We start from the raw sequence: 23071 nt of genomic DNA on the forward strand, positions 1-23071 counted from the left end.
AGAAAATAGGTCCTCAATCCAGGCCACACAGATGGATCCCATATAAGACCAGCTTTAAAAACGAGCTCATAATCCAGACTTCTAAAACACACAAGTTAAAAACCCACCACCTGGAAAAGTTACAGAAACAACAAGCATCAGGGATAGACCCTCAATCTTTGAAAGAACCGTCTGAAGGATCCCCCCTAAAAAAAAAAGTAGGTTTACAATTATTAAAGACTTAAATTGAAACATTATCAATAAGTTGAAAGTAGAAGACACCGGGAAAAAAACAGGGAGATTTGAAAATAAGTCAAATTGAAACTTGTAGAAGTGAAAAAAAAAAGTCATTGGGATGAAAACTTTAATGGATGGGTTAAATGGTAGATTAGACAAAGGGAGAAAGAGAGATCATGAATCGGAAGATTGATGTGAAGAAATTACTCACAGTGGGGGCGCCTGGGTGGCTCAGTTGTTAAGCGTCTGCCTTCGACTCAGGTCATGATCCCAGGGTCCCGGGCTCCCTACTCAGCGGAAAGCCTGCCTCTCCCTCCCCCACTCCCCCTGCTTATGTTCCTTCTCTCGCTGTGTCTCTCTCTGTCAAAATAAATAAATAAAATCTTTAAAAAAAAAAAAAAAAGAAAGAAAGAAAGAAAGAAATTACCCACGATGCACCAGGGAGAGGTAAGGAGCCAGGATATGGAGAGAAGTTCAGAGCTTAATGGTTGCGTCATATCGGTTCCGAAAGAAGACAGTGGGAGAGAGAGATACGGTTTATTGACTGAGCATTTTCCAGAATTGATTCCTGAGATTCAAGGAGCATGAGTCTTGAGTAGGATAACTATTTTATACACACACCCATCATAGCGAGATTGTAGAACTGCCCGGAAAGCCCAACTAGACTGATGAGACTTCTCAAAACAGTAGAAGCCAGAGGAAAAAGAAAAAGAACAGTCGATCTAAAATTCTATGTTTGGTGAAACTATCGTTCAAGATAAAGGACAAAATACAGTTATTTTTAAACTGAGCAAGTTTACTTCTAACAGACCTTTGCTGCAATAACCACCAAGGATCTACTTCAAAAAGCAGTGGATGGGGCTCCTGGCTGGCTCAGTCGGTGGAGCGAGCGACCCTTGATCTCGGGGTTGTGAGTTCAAGCCCCACGTTGGTGTAGAGATTACTTAAAAATAAAATCTTTAAAAACGAACAACAAAAAGGAAAGGCAGTGATGATTACTGTGACAATATAGAGAAACATCTAGCACGGTGCCCAGAACCCGGGACCATATTTCTCCCTCTTAGCAGTATCTGTTCACCCACTTGGTTTGGCGGATGTACCAGAGATGACCAAAACAAGAGGTCACATACCCTGGGCCTGGTGCACACATCAGGATGTTAACCTTTTAGCAAATTTTAACCTGCTAATGTGTCTCCTGAATCAGCCAAATTGGAAATGCTCATCTTGGCAGGTTGCGTGTGTTCTGTATTTAAAATACAATTTTGGAAGACGTCACGGTTGTCCATAAACATAGTTCGGTTCAAGGTTCTATTTGATAGCCAAGGGGAAAGGAACAGGAGGGTAGGAGAGAACGTGTAGGAATAATCAAATGTCAGGACGCCACTTACTGCGTGAACGGGGACAAACTGCTTAGTGTCTCTGAGGCGTGCTTTTCCCATCCTAGAATGGGAGTAGTCCCGCTTACCTCCTGGGATCCTCATGAAGAGTTATGAAATAATATGCATAGAAAGCACTTAGCCTCTCCCGAAGTAAGCTGTGATGACAATAATGATGATAAAGAAACGAAGAAAGGGGGTTATAAAATCGAATTCTAGAATTTTATTTACAGGGGGGAAAAAAAACAGAAAACCTTTGCTGCAAGATCTCTCTCTCCAATTTCATTTCCAGCCCCTACGAAGTTGGACCAACATTACCACCCCCGATGTCTGCAAAATAAACCCAAGGCAGGGGCACCTGGGTGGCTCAGTCGGTTAAGTGTCTGCCTTCGGCTCAGGTCATGGTCCCAGGGTCCTGGGATCGAGCCCCGCATTGGGCTCCCTGCTCTGTGGGAAGCCTGCTTCTCCCTCTCCCACTCCCCCTGCTTGTGTTCCCTCTCTCGCTGTGTGTCTCTCTCTCTCTCAAATAAATAAAATCTTAAAAAAAAAATAAACCCAAGACAAAAGAGCTTGTGGATAAGCTCACACAGATACATTTCAGCCGCCTGGCCCTTGAATTCCTAAGTTCCCACTTGGCTGAAAACGATTTCTGAGTCACCACTAGATACCAGCTGACATGCAGAACAGACTGCCGTTTGGTCACCTGGCCCTTTCATCTCCGTGATAGCAGACTTCACGTTGGACGTGATTTATGTCCCTCACATGGAACTGCACTCACCAGTTGCCTTGTCCTCAGACAGACCAGGCTTTTGTCCCCCGGATGAGAGCAAGGAGAGGTCAGGCATGCAGATGGATGTCCAGGGTCCTGGGATGCTGGTGCCGGCCTCACCACTTTGCATGGCCCAATCAAAGAGACGGGAATCGAAGGCCGGGGGCGGGGGGGGCGGATAAAGCCTTACTCATTCCCTCAAGAATTCATCCCAGATCCTTACAGTCTATCCAGACGGGCTCCCTGAGGTGATTCTTTCCAGTGTGAACCTCATTCTTGTTGGGGGGATGGGGGATAGTCAGAGCCTCCCTTTCTCCAGCCCCCTTCCTGCCCAGCCTCCCTCCCTCTCTGGCTGCCTCTGTCCGTGTGCTTAGCGTGTGTGTGTGCGTGTGTGTGTGTGTGTGTATTTGGAGCGGATTTTGTTTCTGTTAGATGCAGTGCATATCATTTCCTTCAAGGTTTGTTTTCTGGACCCGCAGTCAAGAGATAATTTCCTCCTTCATTTCCCGCCTTATCGCTCCCTGCACACATGACCCCCTGCCAGGAGTGAGAAAATGCTGCTTTTTTAGCTTCTCAAGTTTGAGATCCTTTGGTCTTTGCAGGCCAGGGGAATCTCATTATTGACAACGTGATAGGCATGTGGGCGTGTGTGATGTCACCTTTCCAGCCGTTTGATGAGATTTCTGTGAACTCCTAGAGGGGGTTGTTTGGAAATACCTGGAAAGCTCTGGACAAGCCTGCCTCACTTGAAGAAAGCCCACTGTTATGGACAAGACACAATGACAAAGGGGTCGTTCCCAGTGACAAAGGGTCCCCTTACTGTACAGAAAGATTCTCCACAGGGCTCTTTGGAAGAACCGACCCTACTTGGTATGTTGTAAGAATATTTAGTTTCACAAAAACTTAATTTGTATACAGTTTTCAAGGCCAACGCTATAGTGTAAACAGAACTCTGCCGTCATACAGAAGCTGTCTATCCTCAGCTCTCGATTTTTTTTACAAGAGGGAGAGAGGAGGGGGAGGGGCAGAGAGAGAGAGAGAGAGAGAGACTCTCAGACTCCCCGCCCAGCACCAAGCCCGACCCGGGGCTCGATCTCATGACCCTGAGACCATGACCTGAGCCGAAATCAAGAGTCAGACGCTTTCCCGACTGAGCCCTCCAGGTGCCCCCAGCTCTTGATTTTTTTCTTTTTTTTTTGAAAAGCTAAGACCATCTTCAGAGGGTCAGGTGGTAAAAGGGTCCTGTCAGGCATGCAGTGGGAACTGTGGGAAGCGTGAGGAGCATGCTGGACAAGACATACACTGATTTATCTAGATTCTGCTTGACGGAAGTGAGGACCCATAACTCGGCAACGGGAGCATTCTTTTTTTTTTTTAAGATTTTTTATTTATTTGACAGAGAGAGACACAGTGAGAGAGGGAACACAAGCAGGGGGAGTGGGAGAGGGAGAAGCAGGCTTCCCGCGGAGCAGGGAGCCCGATGCGGGGCTCGATCCCAGGACCCTGGGATCATGACCTGAGCCGAAGGCAGACGCTTAACAACTGAACCGCTCAGGCACCCCCAACAGGAGCATTCTTAATTCGACTGAACTGCACGCTTAAAGATGGTTAGATGGTAAATTTTGTTATGTGCATTTTATCACAATTTAAAATTTTGTTTAAAGAAAAGTAAGTGAGGAAGTGTTGAACCCCGGTTTAGAGCTCTTCGGCTGCTTCTCTGCAGAGGTTCCGCTCATTGCTGCCACCTACCAGACAGGTAGGTCTGGTAGGTCTCTGCTGAGCCGCGGCAGTGCGTGGGCTAGCGGCCGGCTAGAAGCAGCTGTGTCTCTGTCAGTGGCCGGGCAGTCTCCAAAGACAAACACACGGCCTCACGCCGGCCCTGGAGAATCAATATTCTTTTATTCTATCTGCCAGATGAGGCAGCTGAGAACCCACATGATTGAATAACTGACCTCTCTTCAGACCGCGGTGATGCGGGGATTCGAACCCAGGTTTCTCTCATGCCATAGGCCAGGCCGCTTCCCCTGGACCCGTGATTCCCAGCCTTCTTGAGCACATGGGCCCTTTCTAATGGCAAACGTCTTCACAGACCTGCCTCTGGCAGCAGTCCCATTTTCAGGGTCTCCTGGTTGAAAAGATATGTGATGACCCAAAGCAACCTTGACCATGACTCCTGGGAGTCACCACAGCATCCTCATAGTCTTGAAATCATGCCACCTGCTGTGTGAGTCCTTGGAGGCATTTGACTGGCCGACGGTTCTTGGTGCTTATGCAGTTTCTTAGGCCCTCAGAGTCACTCTGGAGCTTTGCCGCCCGGAGATTGGGCACCCCTGAGCTGCACCACGGATCAGCTAAAGGGGCTGGCGACCCTGAGTCTTCTTAGGTAGGCCAGGCACAAGGAAGTCTATAAATACAGCTGACATCAGGTTCTTCTTGGGAGGGTTACCATGAGCCTTTGGATCATGTTGTCCGAAGCCAGGGGAGGAGACGGGCCAGCATTAGCCTCGGAAGGACCACTCGCTCGTCTGCCCTTTGCAGACTGCGGTCGTGCTCAGTAGCCTCCATCCCCCCAGAACAGAGCTCTGGAAATGAGCAACTGAAGAGCTGAGAACAGTGATTAAAGACGCTTCCATTTACTCTCAGCTGGGGTAGCACTCTTCATTTGCTTTTAGCCAGTCTTCGGAGATCCCCAACTGTAGCTGCTGGGAAGGAGTTGTGCCAGAAGGAAAAAAAAAAAGAAAAGAAAAAGAAGAAATAACCTCCTTCCATGTATTCTCAGCATGAAGCGTTCCTACCGCTCAGTCGCGTTGCTTGCTTTCATTCACTCCACAAATAGCTGTGGAGCTCAGCATCTGTGCCAGGTGCTGTTCCAGGCACTGGGGATTCACTGGAGAGCACCAAAAAACCAATCTCAGCCCCGGGGGAGCCTGCATGCTAGTAGGAGACAGACCATAAATGAGGCTTTTAAAAGCAAAACAGGTAGGAAGTCAGAATAGTCTTAAGGGCAATGGAGAAAAATCAAAGAAGGGAGGTGAGGCACGGGATGGGTGCATTCGTCCACCCTGGGAGGGTGACAGTTAAGCAAAGAGGCGAGGGAGGGGCGCCTGGGTGGCTCATATGGTTAAGGGTCTGCCTTCGGTTCAGGTCATGATCCCAGGGTCCTGGGATTGAGCCCCATGATAGGCTCCTTGCTCAGTGGGGAGTCTGCTTCTCCCTCTCCCTCTCCCCCTGGTTGTGCTCTGTCTCTCTCTTTCAAATAAATAAATAAAATCTTAAAAAAAAAAGAGAGAGAGGTGAGGGAGGGTGGAGGTGTGGAAATCAAAGGGAAGCGCATTCGGGAAGAGGGAAGAGCAAGGCCACATGGCCGGAGCAGAGTGAGCAAGAAGAAAGCAGGGGAAGGTCACGTGGGCCTTTGAGGGCTGTCACCGTGACTGACTTTTACTCCAGGGGACGTGGGATCCATGGGAGAGTTTTGAGTACAGGATTGAAATGACTTGACTTTCCTGCAGCATAATTTACACACCACAAAATCCCCCATTCCGAGTGTACAATTCAGTGATATTTAGTCAATACTCAGAGTTGTGCAGCCATCACCATGACCCAATTTTGGACCATTTCCATCACCCCCAAAAGATGCCTATGGCTTGCGTTGTAAAGGGATCACTTTGGCTCCTGTGTCAAGAATAAAAACAAGAGGTAGAAGCAAAGAAAGTGTGGGAAAGAAATGTTTTTCACCAAACATGTGAACGACAGAAAGGGCTAGAAGTGGAGAGGTAAAGACATGACTGGCAAAGCTTTTCTTTCTTAATTCCTGGAGGCTCAGAGCCTCCTTTACATCGAAGTTCTAACAGGGTAGAGGGCCTCCAGCTTTAACAAAGCAGGATATTTTTTAAAGATTTATTTATTTTGGGGACGCCTGGGCGGCTCAGTCGGTTAAGTGTCTGCCTTCAGCTCGGGTCATGATCCCAGGGTCCTGAGATCGAGCCCTGCATCGGGCTCCTTGCTTGAGAAGCAGGCGGGGAGCCTGCTTCTCCCTCTCTCATTCCACCTGCTTGTGCACGCTTGCTCACTCACACACTCTCTCTCTCTGACTAATAAATTATAATCTTTAATAAAAAAATATTTATTTTTATTAGAGAGAGAGAACGAGGGGGGAGGGGCAAAAGGAGAAGAAGAGAGAATCCCAAGCAGACTTCACATGCACCGAGCCCGACGAGGGGCTCGATCTCACAACCCTGAGATCATGACCTGAGCTGAAACCAAGAGTCAGTCAGTTGCTTAACTGACTGAGCCACTAAGGGGCCCCACAAAGCAGGATATTAGTAACACACAGAGAATTGTTTTTAAAAGAGAAATCTGGGCACCTGGGTGGCTCAGTCAGTTGAGCATCTGACACTTGACGGCTCAGGTCATTATCTCGAGGTTGTGAGATCAGGCCCCGAGTTGGGCTGTGTCCTTAGCACAGAGTCAGCTTGAGATTCTCTCTGCCCCTTTCCCTCTGCCCCGCCTTGCTTGCTGGCTCTCTCTAAAGTAAATAAGGAAATCTTTTTTTTTTTTTAAGTGAGAAATCCAAGGCTTGAAGGCCATGTCTCCTGACTTGAAGGTGACTGAACCCATGCTGGATTCCTGCCTCCCTTTACATCAGAAGTCTATTTGTAAAGCTAGAGAACTATCCTCATACCTTAAAAATTCACAAGAAGAGGGGCACCTGAGTGGCTCAGTCGGTTAAGCGTCCGACTCTTGATTTCGGCACAGGTCATGATCTCAGGGTCGTGAGATCAAGCCCCATGTTGGGCTCTGCTTCAGATTCTCTCCCTTTCTCTCTGCCCCTCCCCTGCCCCACAGATGCACACATTCTCTCTCTCTCTCTCTCTTAAAAAAAAAAAATTCACAAGAAGAAAAGTTGATGGTAGCAATAGAAGTAAATCCAAACATGTTTCAACAAACATTCATTGTCGCTGCAGCAAAAAGGCAGTGAGGACACCGTTGGACAGTAAAGCAGGACCTAGTGAGGGTTTTCTCTATTTTACCCGGAAGGATGAAACCTCCTGGTATTAGAAGGGTTGGGACCAAACGGTGAAATTTGAGATTTGTTCCTTTCCAGCATCTACTATAGCAGCCAGCACCCTCTTTCCCCTGACCCCAGATTCCCGTCCCGGACCATCCCATTCCCAGGACCGGGCAGGTGATGATGACCTGGCATAGAGGAGTCTGCGTTGGGTGGGTCCAAAGTAATTCTCGCCGACTTCCCTCAGCTGATGCCTGTGCATTACCGAGAGCCTGCCACATGGCTTGTCTCCGGGTTTGCAGCCTCGCAGACAACAAACTCTCTTTAAGGCACGTGTCTGAGTGTGGCAAACGGCCTGAGGACCAAGGGCCACCCAGGTGTCATTGATAGGTAAATGTGTTTCCAGCTCACTGCCCACCCTGACTTGATTTGGCTACATTCTGGACTGTTTTGTGAGGTTCAACTACCGGTCTCAGTTCAAGGTCACAGGCCACTACGTTTTTTTGGCTTTTCCTAACAGCTTTCTTTCAGCCACTGGCTCAGGGCAACCCATCAGGAATGCTGCGTTACCACTGCTGGCCACAAGGGGTCCCCGCCCTCCAGAGAAGGCAAGATCATGTGGGGCCGAGCAGGTACCTTGAGCCGCCAGCCCCCAGAGCAGAGCTGCTGAGCTCAGTCACTGGCCCCAGGTCAACAACCGTTTGGCACTCTGGGAACAGTGATGACCCACACGTGATCACGGTGCTTTGCGTTGCTGGTTCAAACAGCAGAGAGCATGGCCCCAAGGACCCAGCCACTTCCGTCCAAGCGGTCTGGGTTCTGCTTCTTCTCACTACCTGTATGACCTTGGACATGCCCCATCCCCTCTGAGACCCAGTTTCCTCACCTGCCAAGAGCAGGGGTTAGGATAAAATCCCATTCTCTACGGCCTTGCCAGCCACAGAAGCACCCGAAATAACCCTTCTATCAAGGGGCCCCTGAGTCATCCTTGCTGTTCAGAACACACTGCCAGCTTCCTGAAGTTTTAAATCCTTCTGCCAGGTTATCATCGCTCTGGAAACAAAAGGGGTGAAATCAGAATCCTGCGCCGTGGCATCTTTCAACATCAGAGACAGGAGAGCCCTAAGAACACTTGATACTCCAGGGGTGCTTGGACACCTGTTAGCCTGGACCAGTGCTGAGCTGGAATCCCAGACCTAGAACAGTTGGAAGCGCTCTGGTTAGAATCTGAAGCCCAGAGAGAGGAAGCCACCAGGCCTGTGGCCCTTGGTGGGAACGTGGAAGACAGGGCAGAGTGGTCCCTCTTGGGCACATTCCCCAGCAGTGTCACTGAGCATGCTGCTTCCCAGGACATACAGACACTCAGAAGCATTAGAAAGAGCCACCTTTGGGGAGAGGCGGAGGCTCAGGGCAAGGGGAGGCCACACTCACTTACCCTGTGCATCGCCTCTGCTGGGTTGTTCCCACGCTGTGACTTAATTCTAAAGACCCTCAAGGCCAGTGGCGTCACCCACTTGTGGGCTCAGAGAAGTTCAGTGACCCGGCCCAGGTCCCATACCCAGAAGTTATTTGAAGCCACGGCTTTACAAAGGCTTTGCAAAATACACATCCTGGCTTCCTTGAGGGACGGAACTTCCTCTTCGTTCATTCACTCAGATCTTTACGGAGCACCAGGCACAGGCCAGGCACTGTTCTAGACCCGGCCGTAGAGCTGGGACGGAGGCGGCAAGAGCACCTGCCCTCACCGCACCCAGAAAGACAGAAACAAGTGGTACGTGCCAAGAAGAAAAGCACAGCAGAGGAGGGACAGAGAGTGACAGGGGGTCCGGGGGGGACATGCGCCCCTCTCATTGGTCAGGAGCGGCACTTCTCAGGGTGTGCTCACGCCCGTCTGCGAACTGTTGCATTCTAGTCTGCCCCAAGGTAGAAGAAATGATGCTGTCCTCTTTCTGTGTTTACAGGACAAATGTCCATGGGGCCAGCCCTGGTCTGTTGAATCGCACTTTGAATAAGCCCACCTAAAATGTATCTGAGCCATTTGGTCAGTGAAACTGATGGATGTACCCCCTGCCCTGGGACCCGTCTGCCCCCATTTTCCCTTCCCTCCCGCCTTCCCGCCGCGCCGCCCAGGCCCCAGGGAACTGCTGCCGAGGAGGGCTGGGCATCGCCCCCTCACCCCGATGTACACGATGACCTGGGGCCCGCCGGTCTCTTCTAAAGATGTTCCCTCCGAGCCCATGGCTGGTTGGGAGCATCACGGATGCTGAGAATAGAACCGGGTCCCACCTCAGGCTGTGGCACTTCCGAGCTATGTGATCTTGACAGTGTCTGTGGTTTACCTTAACTCTAAAATAGGGATAATGGGGGCGCCTGGGTGACTCAGTCAGTTAAGCAGCTACCTTCAGGCTCAGGTCATGATCCCGGGTTCCTGGGATCGAGTCCCACATCAGTCTCCCTGCTTGGTGGGGAGCCTGCTTCTCCCTCTGCCTGCCGCTCCCCCTGCTTGTGCTCTCTCACTCTCAAATAAATAGAATATTTTATAAATAAATAAATAAAAGAGGGATAATGGTGCTTTGCAGGAAGAGATCAGCCCCCTGGCCTGCGACTCAGTGTGTGGAAGCCCCCACTACTGTGTGTGCACGTGTGTGTGTGTGAGCACGTGTGCATGTGACATCCATCTCTGCCCCCACTGTTGGAGCGTTCTTTCCAGGACCCGCTGTGGTCAGGGACACTGACCGCCTTTTCTGGGTCTCTCTCCAGATTGCCAAGGGATCATTGAGGATGTCGTCCTGCTGGGCGCACCCGTAGAAGGAGAAGCCAAGCACTGGGAGCCTTTCCGGAAGGTGGTGTCTGGGAGGATCATTAACGGCTACAGCAGGTCTGTCCCAGTCTTGCGCCGGGGGTGACAGTACTAACTGAGCACTTAGCATGCAGATGCTCGAGGCCTGGCCCCTGTCCTGGAGGATCCCAGGGACCAGTGGGGCTCTGGCCTGTTAGGAGCAAGGTGTTCTGACCGGGGGTGGGGGGCGGGGACTCTGTCCCCATAGGATGAAGGAACAGGGGCTCCCTGTGTCAGGTCTGAGGCCAGCTTACGGGGTGACAGGAGAGTCCAGGCTGGCCACCATGATCTGGGGGAAAGGCATGTGGTCAGTGGGACGGACTGAAAACCAAAGCTTGGGCCCCAGCAGGGGTCTGCGAATGCCGCCAAGGAGCTCCTGGGGGCGCCGTTCAGCAGTGCGGGAAGGGGTGGGCAAGGGTGTGGGCCAAGCCCCCAGAGCCCCGTTTCAGGTGGGGTAACAGAAGAGTCAGCCGACAATGAGGAGCCAGGACCCACACCGGGCAGCACCCCTCAGCAAGATGTGGGGGGGCCTGTGAAGGCTGGTGGCTGTGAGGCTGGAAAGGAGGTACCCTTTGTTGGGCTTGGTGAAGGGGGACTCGGGAGCTTTGGCCAAGGCCATGCCCCAGACTTTGGGGAAGAAAAGAGGAAGCCCACCACTGACACTGCAGGAGGACCGCCTGAGAAGGTGCTTGGGCCCTCCAAAGGCAAAGGATAGGGTGACAGTGTTGAAGAGCAGTGATTTAGAATCACACAGACCTGAGCCTGAATTCTGAAACACAGTCAGCCTCCCGGATTTTAGATAAGGGACGCGCATGTTATGGTCATGACCCAAAGCTCAGGGTATGGACCAGAAGGTGACATTCTAAGCCCCGATCCAAAGAACAGGTTTGGAATTTAGAAAACGGGAAGGTTGGCTGACTTGTTGTGGGCTCCATGAACACAACTTAAAATATGAACAATTTAGAAAACAAGGAGGTAGGACTCGGAGAAGCAGCCGATCCACTGGGTCATGAACATGACCTTTCTCCCAACCGGCTGGAAACGCAACACTAGAGCTCAGAGAAGTCGGAGCTGGAGTGAGGGCCAGTGGGGTCCCCAGCTTCCGCTGAAGCCAGAGGGCAGGGGAGATCACAGGAAAGGCAAAACACAGAGAAAGAGCAAAGTGCTGGATTCCCAATTCTAAAGAATATGTTTCGGGTTTGCAGGGAGAAAGAGGCTCCAAGCTGAGGTTGGGGGCGACGCAGGATCATCCAACATTCTGTGCCCGAGACCATAGCTGGGCACGGGAATGCAAAGATGGGCCTGGTGAGAGAGGTTCACGTCTAGTGGAAAGGACACATACGGAAATAGACAGTTATTAAAAAGTCAAAACTAAAAATGCAGCAGTGCCACAACGTGAGGGGGAAGATATCAGGGATATTAGACTCTTTACCGCGTGCCGTCCTGTCTCTGTGGTCATGATCTCCTTTAATCCTCCCCCAAACCTTGTGGTGTTAGTACTTTAATCCCCATTTACGAATGAGAAAACTAAGGCCAGTTAAATTTAATTTTGATCTAAGCCCAACCATCCTAAGTAGGACACAAAACTAAATGGAACAGATTTGGGAAGTCTTTATCATTTGATGATTTAGCCCACAGCAACAGCTTATAGTTCAGAGCTCAAGGTAAAGACGACTTTTAGCCACAGACAGAGGACATTAGCCAGGACACAGGAGTTCTGACCATCAGTTTAGCTCTCTCACGTATACTCTAAGCTGAGTTCTTAGAATTAGGACATGGTAGGAAGAACGAAGAAACGAAAGACAGAGCCATAATATATAAAGAGCCCATGCAAATCAATAAAAAAACTAATAAAACGTTCAAAGGATATCTACACATAAACTCACAGAATAAATACAATTAATTTTTTTAAAGATTTATTTATTTTAGAGAGAGAGTGTAGGGGGGAGACAAAAGGAGAGGGAGAGAATCTCAAGCAGACTCCCCACTGAGCTTGGAGGCTGATGCAGACCCTATCTCATGACCCCGAGATCATGACCTGAGCCAAAATCAAAAGAGTCAGACGCTTAACCAACTGAGCCACCCAGACACCCCATAGTAATAAATTTTTTAAAAGATGCCCAACCTCATCATGAGTGAAATAAATGCAAATTAAAATCAGTAAGATACTATTTATCACCCATCGGATTATCAAACATCTGAAATATGAGTAACATTCAGTGCTGGTGAAGATGTAGAGAAATGGGCACTGCCATACACTGTTGATGTGACAGATGAATTTAGTAAATATTTTTTGGAGAACAAGTGGCCATATCCACCAAAATTTTTAACGTGCCAGTTTTCTGATCCCACACATTCTGATTTCTGTGATCCTGCTGGACTAGATACACAGAAACAGAGGCACAGAGTCATTGCGGGTTTGATTTCCAACGGTCCTCAGTTGGGGCGCCTTGGTGGCTCAGTTGGTTAAGCGTCCGACTCTTGATTTCGGCTCAGGTCATGATCTCAGGCTTGTGAGGTCAAGCCCCAGGTCAGGCTCTGCACTCAGCGGGGAGTCTGCTTGAGGATTCTCTCTCCCTCTCCCTCTGCCCCTCTCCATCCCCCCAAACCCCCCCATGCACTTACTCTCTCTTAAAAAAAAAAAAAAAGTACTCAGTTAAAATCTTGGCTCAGCCAGTTACTTGTTGAATAATAGTCCCTCCTGCACAGGGCTTCTGGGGAGATTAAATGACCTTATTTAGGAAAAGGGCAGGCACTTAGTAGGTGTTCAATAAACTATAGCAGTTGTAATAACTGGGCCCATTCACATAGCACATGATTTTTTGGTGCTTTTCACAAACAGCAAAGGGAAGGAATTAAAATTGCATGGGTGCAATATGAAAGCAGCAAAAACTTATTAAACCCATATGTTCTGCTGCAAACCTGAGGCTAATAAGCTTGGTTTTCAATTATTCTGTGAGATCCTGAGCCATCTCTCTAGGGAGACAAAGGAGGAGGAGGAGGAAAGCAGGGAAAGTAGGAGGAAGGAACACAGAGCACCATAACTGTAGTTTCTAGCACCAACCAAGATGTCATAGTCTGGGCCCCCAAAGGTGTTTTACTTGCTTCGAACCTCCTTAAGCATGGCGGGGGGGGGGGGGGGGGGGGAGAGTTTCAGGCCAAAACTACCAAAAACTAAACATTTATAAATGTATAATATAGGGACGCCTGGGTGGTTCAGTCAGTTAGGCATCTGCCTTCAGCTCAGGTCATGATCCCAGGGTCCTGGGATCAAGTTCCACGTCAGGCTCCCTGCTCAGCAGAGAGTCTCCTTCTCTCTCTGCCTCTCCCCCTGCTTGTGCACTCTCTCTGTCCAATATATGGATAAAATCTTAAAAAAAATTAAAAAAAACTCTCTGCCTAGAAAAGGAAAAGACTCAAGAATGGACACACAGAGGACATGGGACTCATGTCCCCAAAGGAGCATATATTCCAGGCACATGAGGGGCAAATTATTAACAATATCAGGTGGAGGGGCTCAGGGGCACTCCCCGGAGGAGATGATATCCAAGCTGAATTTTGAAAGGATGGATAAGAGCCCACCAGACACGGGAAGGCTGGGCCAAGCAAGAGTTCCCAGAGCGGGAGGCAAAATCAGACCAGATGCTTCCTGAATATTCACGTGCATGAGCACCGTGTCCGTGATGTGCTGTCTTAGTATACACTCCTGCCCACCCTGGGCGGTAAGATGCAGTGAGGAGACTGAGGCCCAGAGGGGCCAAGCAACTGGCCCAAGCTCACACAGCTAGGAACTGACAAGGCAGGACTAGAGCCTGGCTCTGTGTGGCCCCGTGTGTGGGATTATGGCCCACCCCGGGCGAGAGAGACAGATGCTAGACAGAGAAGGGTCTTGAATGCCAGGGAAGACCCTGTGGTTTGCTCAGCACAGTTTAGAGGATATGGAACCTTCTAACATATGTTCCTGTTCTGTTCCTAAATGTACACAAGGAAGTGCAATTAACTTTTTTTTTTCAGCAGAAACATTGCAGGCCAGAAGCAATTAACATTTTAAGTTGAGTGTTGTCATAATGAAGACAGAAACAATGTGGAAGGGATGATGCTGACTTGGCTCATTATAACTGTCTATAACAGAAATGTTTACGGACCACCCTCATTCCCAGTATCTGATGCAATTAAGTCATGGTTAGTGCAAGAGAACAACTTGGGTGAATCTTTCTTCTCCACTTGGCCGTCCCCTCTTAGAGACGGTGCTTCTTGGGCCCTCAATATTAAGATAATCACTGGGACTGGTAAGCATTGTTCTCTGGAGAAAGTAAAGGAATTTTCTAGAAGAGAAAGCCTACAGGCCGTGGGGAGACACGATCAGCTTCTAAGAGAGAAGGGCCGTGGTCAGATGGGTGTTTCAGGAAAGCCATGGTGGCGTGTGGGAGGGGAGGCCATTGTCTTGATCGCAGGGCTGGGGCAGAGAGACCGAATGGGTGCAGGTGAGAAGAATCAGCAGGACTCTGGTGGGTTGGCCACTGGGGGAAAGGGGCCTACATTGCCCCACTGGTTTCTGCCTGGGGGACCGGGCGGATGACAGTAGAAAGGGAGTCAGGGCTGGGACACTCCGTGTGGGACACCACAGGAGGGTCTGTAGAGGGCCCCCTCAACTCTCTGTCCCAGTCCTTCCAGGGGTTTCTGGGGTGGTAAGCACAGGAGCGCCCTTGTGGTCAGAGACCACCTGTGAGGGGGCCTGGAGAGCGCCCAGGGACCCCGGACTCTGAGCCCCTTCTTGGTTCATGCAGCACTGCAAGAGAGACCCTTCTTCCACATGAGCACGCAAATACCATGGTCTCACGTTGCCATGCAAACCAGAGTGGGAGTCAGTCCCAATAAAACACAACCAGATGTGCTAAGTTGGATGCAAGTCCCCCGCCCCCTGCAGAGGGGAGACAAGCAGTGTCCACTTGCACAAACCTGCTGAGCAGTGAGGCCAAGTGCTCGGCTCGCGGCTGGCCCGGCTTCAACTGGACAAAGTCAAGGGTTCAAGGAGAAGGCTGTCTCGTGGGCCCCTCTGACCATGTCCTCCGTGGACAGTGCTCACGGTACCTGAAGAAACAGGTAGCACGGGGTCCAGGGTTATTTTCCCTCAGTACTGTAGGGGTGTGTCTGGCTAGGGATGAGGGTGCCAGGAGTGGGCTTCACCGCACCCGTGCAAGTGAAGGTGTGTTCCCAGGGCAGGACCTGCCTGGGCAGCCAGCCTTGCCGCCTCCAAGATGGCTGAGGGCAGGGAGGCCTGCAGGCTGGGCTGGACCTGCGTCAGAGGGCAAGCTGGGCCCCCCAGCTCACAGACAGACAGGAACCCAGACCCCTGAGTTCCGTCCCCCAGAGCACAGAAGCCCCCAGGAGGACCCCCGCTGCCTTTCTCTTCCCATGGAGCCCTAGAGCGTCCACCCACTGCCCGGCACCCCCCCGAGCCGGAAACCCCTCCAAAGCCACATGCTTACTCATGAGAACGTCGTCCGGGGTCCGCATGCATGCATCCAGCAGGCACTCGTCTGCTGCATGCCAGGCACTGTTCTTAGCTCTGGGGACCCCCGCAGGGACAAAACGGACAGCCTTCTAGGGCTGCTGTGGCCCGGGCTTCACCCCCAAAGAGGCAGCCGCTGTTCCACCATCCTGCCCGCGGGTGCACGGCTCCGACTGGGCTTCCCAGGGCCAGGTGGGCCCCCCAGGGCTGACGTCGCCCCCTTGTCTGCCCGCAGGGGGGACTGGCTCCTGAGCTTCGTGTACCGCACGTCCTCCGTGCAGCTGCGCGTGGCCGGCCTACAGCCCGTGCTGCTGCAGGACAGGAGGGTGGAGAATGTGGACCTGTCCTCTGTGGTGAGTATCGCCATCCCGCCTCGGGCTCTGCGTTTGCCAGCGGGGGTGCTTCGTGACTCCAGCCCAGCCACCCCTGGCCCCAGGGACACTGGCCCGTTTCACCCTGGAGGAGGGAGGTCATGAGAATTTGCTTGTGGGGGGGTGGGTAAGTAATTCCTGTTTACAGGCACCGTCTCTGAGCCGGCGCTTTGTCACCACGTCCTTCACACTCATTGTCTCTAATCCTCACCCAGCCCCCGGGGCAGCCATGATTATGCCCATTTCACAGACTAGGAAACTGAGGCTTAGGAAAGTTCCTGTCACACAAGTGGCCATCAGCAGCCCGGATGTGCACCTCCAGAGCCCCTGCTCTGGGCCCTACATTAGTGCCCTCCCTGCCCCACCCCACCCCCAGTTACTCATCAGGACGGTCCGGTTCCCCTGGAAATACTGAGAGCCCCCAGAGGACACAGGTGGAGGGATTGGGGCCAGACCACAGAAGCCCCTGATGGCCAGGCTGTGACACTGTGGAATGCAGAGCAGGGAAGGTGTTCCAGGAACCCCCACCTTGGAAACATCTGGGGGTTTATTTAAAATGCAAGACACCCCCCCAAGGACACTGGGAAAAAAATAATAAAATGCAGACCAAAGGGCCCCTGCACAGACCTTTCGATCAGTCTCTGGGAGCAAAGCCTGCCGATTGAACAGGCCCCGCCATCCCCCCCCACAATAGTCCTGGACATCAAAGGCTAGCTTAGGTCAGGGGGTGCAGATGGTTCCAGAGAGTTCTTTTTTTTTTTTTTAAGATTTTATTTATTTATTTGAGAGAGAAGAGAGTGAGAGAGAGCATGAGAGGGGCGGGTCAGAGGGAGAAGCAGACTCCCCGCCGAGCAGAGAGCCTAATGTGGGACTGGATCCCGGGACTCCAGGATCATGACCTGAGCCGAACGCAGCCACCCAACCAACTAAGCCACCCAGGCGACCGGTTCAGGAGAATTCTTGCTGGGGATGGGGTGGGACGCACCGAACTTGAGGTTCTAGGGCCACCTCTCGGGCTTGAAGGAAGCTCAGCCTCCTGCACTCGCCTGTCACAGAGAGCTAAGAGCTTCCTGTGGGACAGCCTCCATATCTAGCTCTGCCCCGAGCCTTTGCAGGCGCCAGCATCCCCATTGTACAGATGAGAACCCTGAGGCTCAGAGAGCCTAAGGGACTTGCCCAGGGTCACACAGTGGGAACGTGGCCGAGCAGGACTCAGACCCAGCTCTGAGGCCAGTAGGCATCGCTTCTGCGCAGGAAGACATGGCCAGCAGTGGGAGAGGTGCCGCTACCCGGAGGGTGAGGGCGCTAAGCTGCAGTTACGTCCGCAGGCAGGCTCGGGCCAGTGCAAATCCTTGCGATGCAAGGGGCCCATGAGAGGAAGAACCCCAGTTTCCAGTTACTACATGGTTGGCTGCCAGTGGTCAAGTGCCAAGCACTTCCCAGCGTATCCCCATTCCCCCGGGTTCCATAAGGCACCACCCTGCCAGAGAGCAGACAGACCAGACCCCCCGGGGGCATCTGAAACGCCCCCAGGGGGAAGGGCGCTCTGGAGGACTCGGGCTTCCAAGCAGCCTGTGCCAGTGACCCCCTCCCTGCCCACCGCACCTTGATGGTGGGTGGAGCTGGGCACCTGGACCCCGCCCCCAGAACACTGTGCCACCAGGCCCAGGGCTGTGCTGTCCACCTCCCTGTGGGGTGAGGTGAGCTGAGTGACCAGACCGAGACACCACAGGACCAGAGCGAGGCCTCCTGACCTGTGTCCTGGGGTCACTGTCCTATTGAATCAAAAGTAAAAAGGATCAGAAGAAACCCTTGTAAATGAAATTCCCTTTAAACACCACAGAACCCTGGCAAGACCCACGTTCTGCCCTGGGAAGGCCCTGAGGGGGATACAGTGGCACGAGCGCAGCCTTTGGCCCCAGAGAGGCCAGGTTCTGCCACTGGCGTGTTGGCTGCGTGACCTCAGGCCAGTGACCTAACCCCTCTGTGCCTCAGTTTTCTCATCTGTGAAATGGGGAGACTCACCTTCCGGGGCAGCGCGTGTAAGATGCTCCGCCCGTACGAGGCCTTCCTTTCAATGCTAGGTCCCTCCTCTCCTGCCCCTGCTACCCCCTTTGGCTCTTTTGCCCCTGAGACCCCTCTCCCGCCTTGGACCGTTGTTGAGGCAGCTTCCTGGCTCTTACCTGATCGTACGTAGCTCCTTATGACCCCTTAGGGGCACAGCACAAGAAGCAGTGGCTCTCTTTCGGGGTAATTGGAGGTAATTCGCATTGCCTTTGTGCTGCCCTCCCGTTTTTCTGGAGGATTCTTGCTGGAGAGAGTCGCCGTTACTGCTGTGGCCGGCGCGCCGGCTGCCGGGTGCTCAGAGCGAGGCCTGCACCGTCTGCCTTCTCCCCGCGGGGCCGACGCCGGCAGAGCCTTCGTGAACCAGCCCCGCGTCGGCCACCGACCCAGACGTGGTCTGCGGTGGCTCCTGGCCACGGACTAGCCTGAGCCGGCAGGGAGTGAGGGGCTGGCCCCGGCGCGGGCAGGCGGGGGGCCATCTCCTGTGGCGGGGCCGCCCACCTGCCTTGTGTGGGGCCAGGGGTGCAGCGGGTGGGGGGTGCCGCCACCCGAGGGGCCAACTCGTGAGGTTTCTGGAGGGCACGAGAGCCAGCACAGTGGTCTCCGAACTTCTAATGTCCCAGAGGAAATGCCAGCTGGCTTCTAGAACTTAGCCCAGGGTGGGGCAGGAGCTCAGGCTGACAAAGCCGGCATGTGCCGGGCGCGGCGCCGCATGTATTAGAGATCGTGTGTCGCCAGTCCGCACAGCGTCCCGGTGACGGGGGGATGGCGGCCCCGCCGTACAGGTGTGCAAGCCGAGGCTGCCTGTGAGGGGTGGAGCCCGGGGAACATACCAGAGCCTGGGCTGGAGGCCACCGCGCTCACGTGTCCGTGACTCCGCCCCGTGTGTCAGCTCCCTGACTGCTCACACCCGCGCACACGGTGCAGGTGCTTTTGCCATCCCCGTTTTACAGATGAGGACACGGAGGCCCAGGAGGGAAAGGAACCCGAAGGGGCCTGACAGGCTTGGAAGGCATTGGTGGCAGGCGAAGGCTTGGACAGCAGCCCCTTGTTTGGGCAAGTCCCGCGGTGCCTTGCGAGGCCGCAAACAGGTGGTGCCGAGGCCCGTCCACGTTGCGTGGATCTGGCAGCGCTGCACGGGGCCAGCTGTGGGCCCCGAGTGAGTCGGAAGTGGCCCATGCCCTCTCTAGGCTCACAGTCCATCAGAGAACAAACGTGTGAGCAGATAAAGACGATGGGGTGCAGCAAACACTGTCACAGGGGAGCCCCAGGGACCATCCCCTGGCCAGCGTGGGAAGGTCAGGGAGGGCTTCTCAGCACCAGTGACCCCCAGTGTGAATCCGGATGGGTGGCCCCTTTCCATCCAGACAGCTGGAGAGATGGTCCTGCATCAGCCACAGCGGACCTTCCCGCCACCAAGAAGAGATTCTTCTCCCCCCCCCCGCCTCACCTCGGCTCTCCCATCCCTTTGGCTAAAGTTGGTAAAATTGGAATTCTGCCAGCAAGCGGTCCCCCTGGGTCTTTGCAGAGTGGCAGCTCAGAGACTAGAGTTGGCTGGAGTCATGGAAGGCCAGAGCTGTGCGTTCTGGGAGAGCTGCATGGTGGGATTTCCCCCTGGAATCAGCTACAGCCGGTGGCCACGAGCCCTTCCTTCCTTCCTGTCTGCCTCCACCCAGCCCAGCACAAGCCCTTCAATAGTTCTGGTTTGTCCCTGTGCATCTAGGTTTCTGCTGGCTGGAATTGAGATGTGATGGCTAGAGCTTCAGCAGCCATTTGGGGTTCCCAAATGGATCAGCCCTGCTAAGGCCCTGCCCTCTGTCCTCCATCGCCCCTTCCAAGGACACTAAGGCAAGGGAGCCCATATTTATGCAGCACTGGCCATGTGCCAGGTGCTATACCACATGGTTTGTACGTATTATTTCTTCCCAACCACCCCACAAGGTAGGTATCACTAATTCTAATTGGGTAATGTCCCTATGAAAGTGTTCGGGGCCATATATGGAACATAATAGAGGTTACTAATGCTGATTCCTACAAAGTGCCCGGCCCTTGAACTCTCGTAGTAGACTTTCAAGGTAGGTGTCCTGATCCTCATTCTACAGATGGAGAAGCTGGGGTTCAGGACATTGTAAGGACTCCCCCAGTTACTAGTAAGAGAAAGCTGAGGCTGGAACCCCTGTTCTGCTGACGCCAAACTCAGGTTCTTTCCAGTGCCTTGCAGCCAGTAACGTCCACCCTCTGTGGGAAGACACTGCCCCACCTTGACCTCCACCCTGAACCCAGGGATCTAAAAAGCCCCTTGTATGCGTGTATACTTGTGTGTGTTCACTGAACATTGTTTAAAAGCATTTGTAAAGAAAGGAATGAGGGGCGCCTGGGTGGCGCAGTCCGATGAACGTCCGGCTCTTGGTTTCGGCTCAGGTCATGATCCCAGGGTCGTGGGATCGAGCCCCGTGTCAGGCTCTGCGCTCGGCATGGAGTCCGCTTGGGATTCTCTCTCTCCCTCTTCCTCTGCCCCCCCCCCCGCTTGTGCTCTCTCTCTCTCTCTCTCCCCCTCTCTCTCAAATAAATAAATAAAATCTTTAAAAAAAAAAGGAAGGAGAAGTCAGCAGGTTCTGGTTATGAGAAAGTAACAAAACCTCACAGGGAATTGTCTTCTTGTGTTCTTGAAAACTCATTTGAATAGCTCAGTGTGATTTGTGATTCAAATGGAAATGCAGATGTTACCAACTGAGCCTTTGTGTGGTTCCCTAAGTGTCCGCAGTGTTCCCCCCCACACCCCAGTCTTCTTTCTAAACAAAAAGGAATGTTTTGTCTTGCCCTTGCCTCTGGCACTAAAGCAGACCCCGTGGCCTGGGTTGGGGGTGGGGGGTAGCGCACAGCTGCATTTCAGGAGCAGATCTGAGCTGAGCAGACTACTGCACATGCAGCGTCTCACGCCCAGCCCCATGCAGCTTTGCTCTTCACGTGTCGTCGTGTGTCATTAAGCAAACCACCACCCCTCTATGAACACTGCTTTCCTGTTTGGTAAAATGGCAATGATTTTCAAAGTTCCCCTCCCCAACTCATTTGCTATGAAGAGAACAGGCCCAGATTCAAAACCCGACTCTGACACCTCCTAGCTATATGACCTTGGTCAAGTCACCTTAGCTCTCCTTGGCTCAATTCCTTCATCTACAGGTAGGAGCCAACACCTGTCAAAGGACCGTATCCAGTAAGCTCATCACAGCGTATTAAGGATATACTACGTGTTGGGCATTGTCCGTGATCACCGTGAGGCATCGGGTGTTCTCAGTCACCCCTACTTTTCACTCACTGACACATCCCAACACAAAAGTGGGCGTAACTCTATTCTCTGAGGAAGAAGGTGGGCCCTTCTTCTGAGTCCTCAACCTTTGTCTTAGTGATGATTCCTGCCCCCAAAGGACCCAGATTTTATAGAGAAACATCCTTCATCTATGTTTAATAAATTCGAGAGTGGCCGTGGGCCCAGAGGTTTCCCAGCCCACTCTGGATTTGAGGTCATTGAGAGCTGGAGTCCTGGCGTTAGGGATCAGGTGGCTGAGGCTGCAGAGGGAGAGGGTGAGGCCCAAGAGCTCCGCTGGGGGCCCTGGGGAGGGCAGGGCTCTGACCGCCACCCCCCCCATGGCCCTCACTCACTGCCCTCCTGCAGGTCAGTGGCCACTTGGACTACGCCAGGCAGATGGACATCATCCTGAAGACTGTGGGCATCCACACCAAGCCAGGCTGGGATGAAAAGGGGCTCCTGCTGACCCCGGGCAGTCCGCCCCAAGAGGAGCCTCGCCAGGTAGCAGCCACCTCCTCATCAGACAAGACCACACCCGGAGACAACCCTAAAGTGGCCACACCCGCTGACCCTAGCCGAGTCCAGGTGCCAACAGGGCTGGACCAGTCTGAAGGTGCCTCCCGTCCTGCCACTACCAGCCCGGCTGAGAGCCCCCAGCTCTGCAGCCACGGCACGGGCCCCAACCCACTGGGCTGCCCCGACTGTGCCAGCGAGACCCAGGGGCCCTGCCCAGGGCTGGACTGACCGCAGAAGGGGACTCGAGCTGCCTTCCCAGGTTCCTCCATGTAACACTCCCTTACCCTTCCACCAGCTGCCCCACGTGAGCTCTGAATTTCCACCAGTGCCTCTCCCAGGTTCAAGGCATTAGGACTGAAAAGTAAGGCATTGGAAGGAGGGGAGTCGAAGAGAGATAGCGTTCCCTCCCCGAGGAAGCAAGGCCGGAGCCCTGCAGAGACAACCAACCACAGTTTAGAGCCCCAGGACTCTGCCAGCCTTGGGCTTCCTGTATTTCAAGCCGCAGCTGTGGGGGCTGGCTGGCCATCTGGGGGCCCAGGGGGCTTTCACGGCCCCAGTGAGTCCAGGTGGACGCCTGCTCTTCCATCCACACAGCAGGGCTGCCCGCCAGCCCACGGGGCACCACTGATGCACCTACAGAGTGGATGCAGGTGGGGAGCCCGCAGCTGGCTCTGCTCTGGGGAGGTGCGATCAGATGTGCCTGTAGGGCCATATGCAGGCTGTGCACTGCAGAACCCCAGGAGCATGGATCACATGGACGTGATGTGAAGCGTCCCCCCAGTTGTGCTGTGTGGTGCTCTGGATGTAACTCACAGCGTGATGAATATATGCTGAATCAGCATGCACTATGGGTGGGAAGTGGGCCTGGTGACAAGAATGAATTACACGGGGGAAGGATTTCCTACAGCAGGAAGGGGGGATAATGATTATAGTAAAAATAATAATAGGTACCACTCATTGAGAATTTAGCAAGGACAGAGTGCTTCCGTGGGTTGTCTCGGCTGACCCTACCGATAACCCTATGAGGTAGCTACTATTATTATCTGCATGTTACTGAAGGTTCTTGAGACCCAGAGAGGTTAGGTAACCTCCT

General features: G+C 52.9%; 1 protein-coding gene across 6 annotated transcripts in view; it reads left to right on the top strand.

Moving 5' to 3' along the window:
• Positions 1 to 22942, top strand: part of TMCO4 (transmembrane and coiled-coil domains 4) — an 87927-nt gene extending 64985 nt beyond the window's left edge. For 4 of the 6 annotated variants that reach the window (XM_025856941.2, XM_073903260.1, XM_025856944.2 and 1 more), the window contains 3 exons: positions 10130 to 10247; positions 15956 to 16073; positions 21829 to 22942. In XM_025856941.2, the coding sequence (XP_025712726.1) occupies positions 10130 to 10247; positions 15956 to 16073; positions 21829 to 22206 (614 nt within the window). In that variant the 3' untranslated portion in view covers positions 22207 to 22942. Of the gene's footprint in view, positions 1 to 10129; positions 10248 to 15955; positions 16074 to 19878; positions 20004 to 21828 lie in introns of all 6 variants that reach the window. The other 2 variants (XR_012381355.1, XM_073903261.1) reach the window with 2 other exon arrangements.
• The last annotated feature ends 129 nt before the right edge of the window (positions 22943 to 23071 follow it).

This window comes from Callorhinus ursinus, unplaced genomic scaffold (genome assembly GCF_003265705.2).
Source record: "Callorhinus ursinus isolate GAN/ISIS: 27379988/994484 unplaced genomic scaffold, GSC_fseal_2.0 scaffold18, whole genome shotgun sequence".
Taxonomy (NCBI): domain Eukaryota; kingdom Metazoa; phylum Chordata; class Mammalia; order Carnivora; family Otariidae; genus Callorhinus; species Callorhinus ursinus.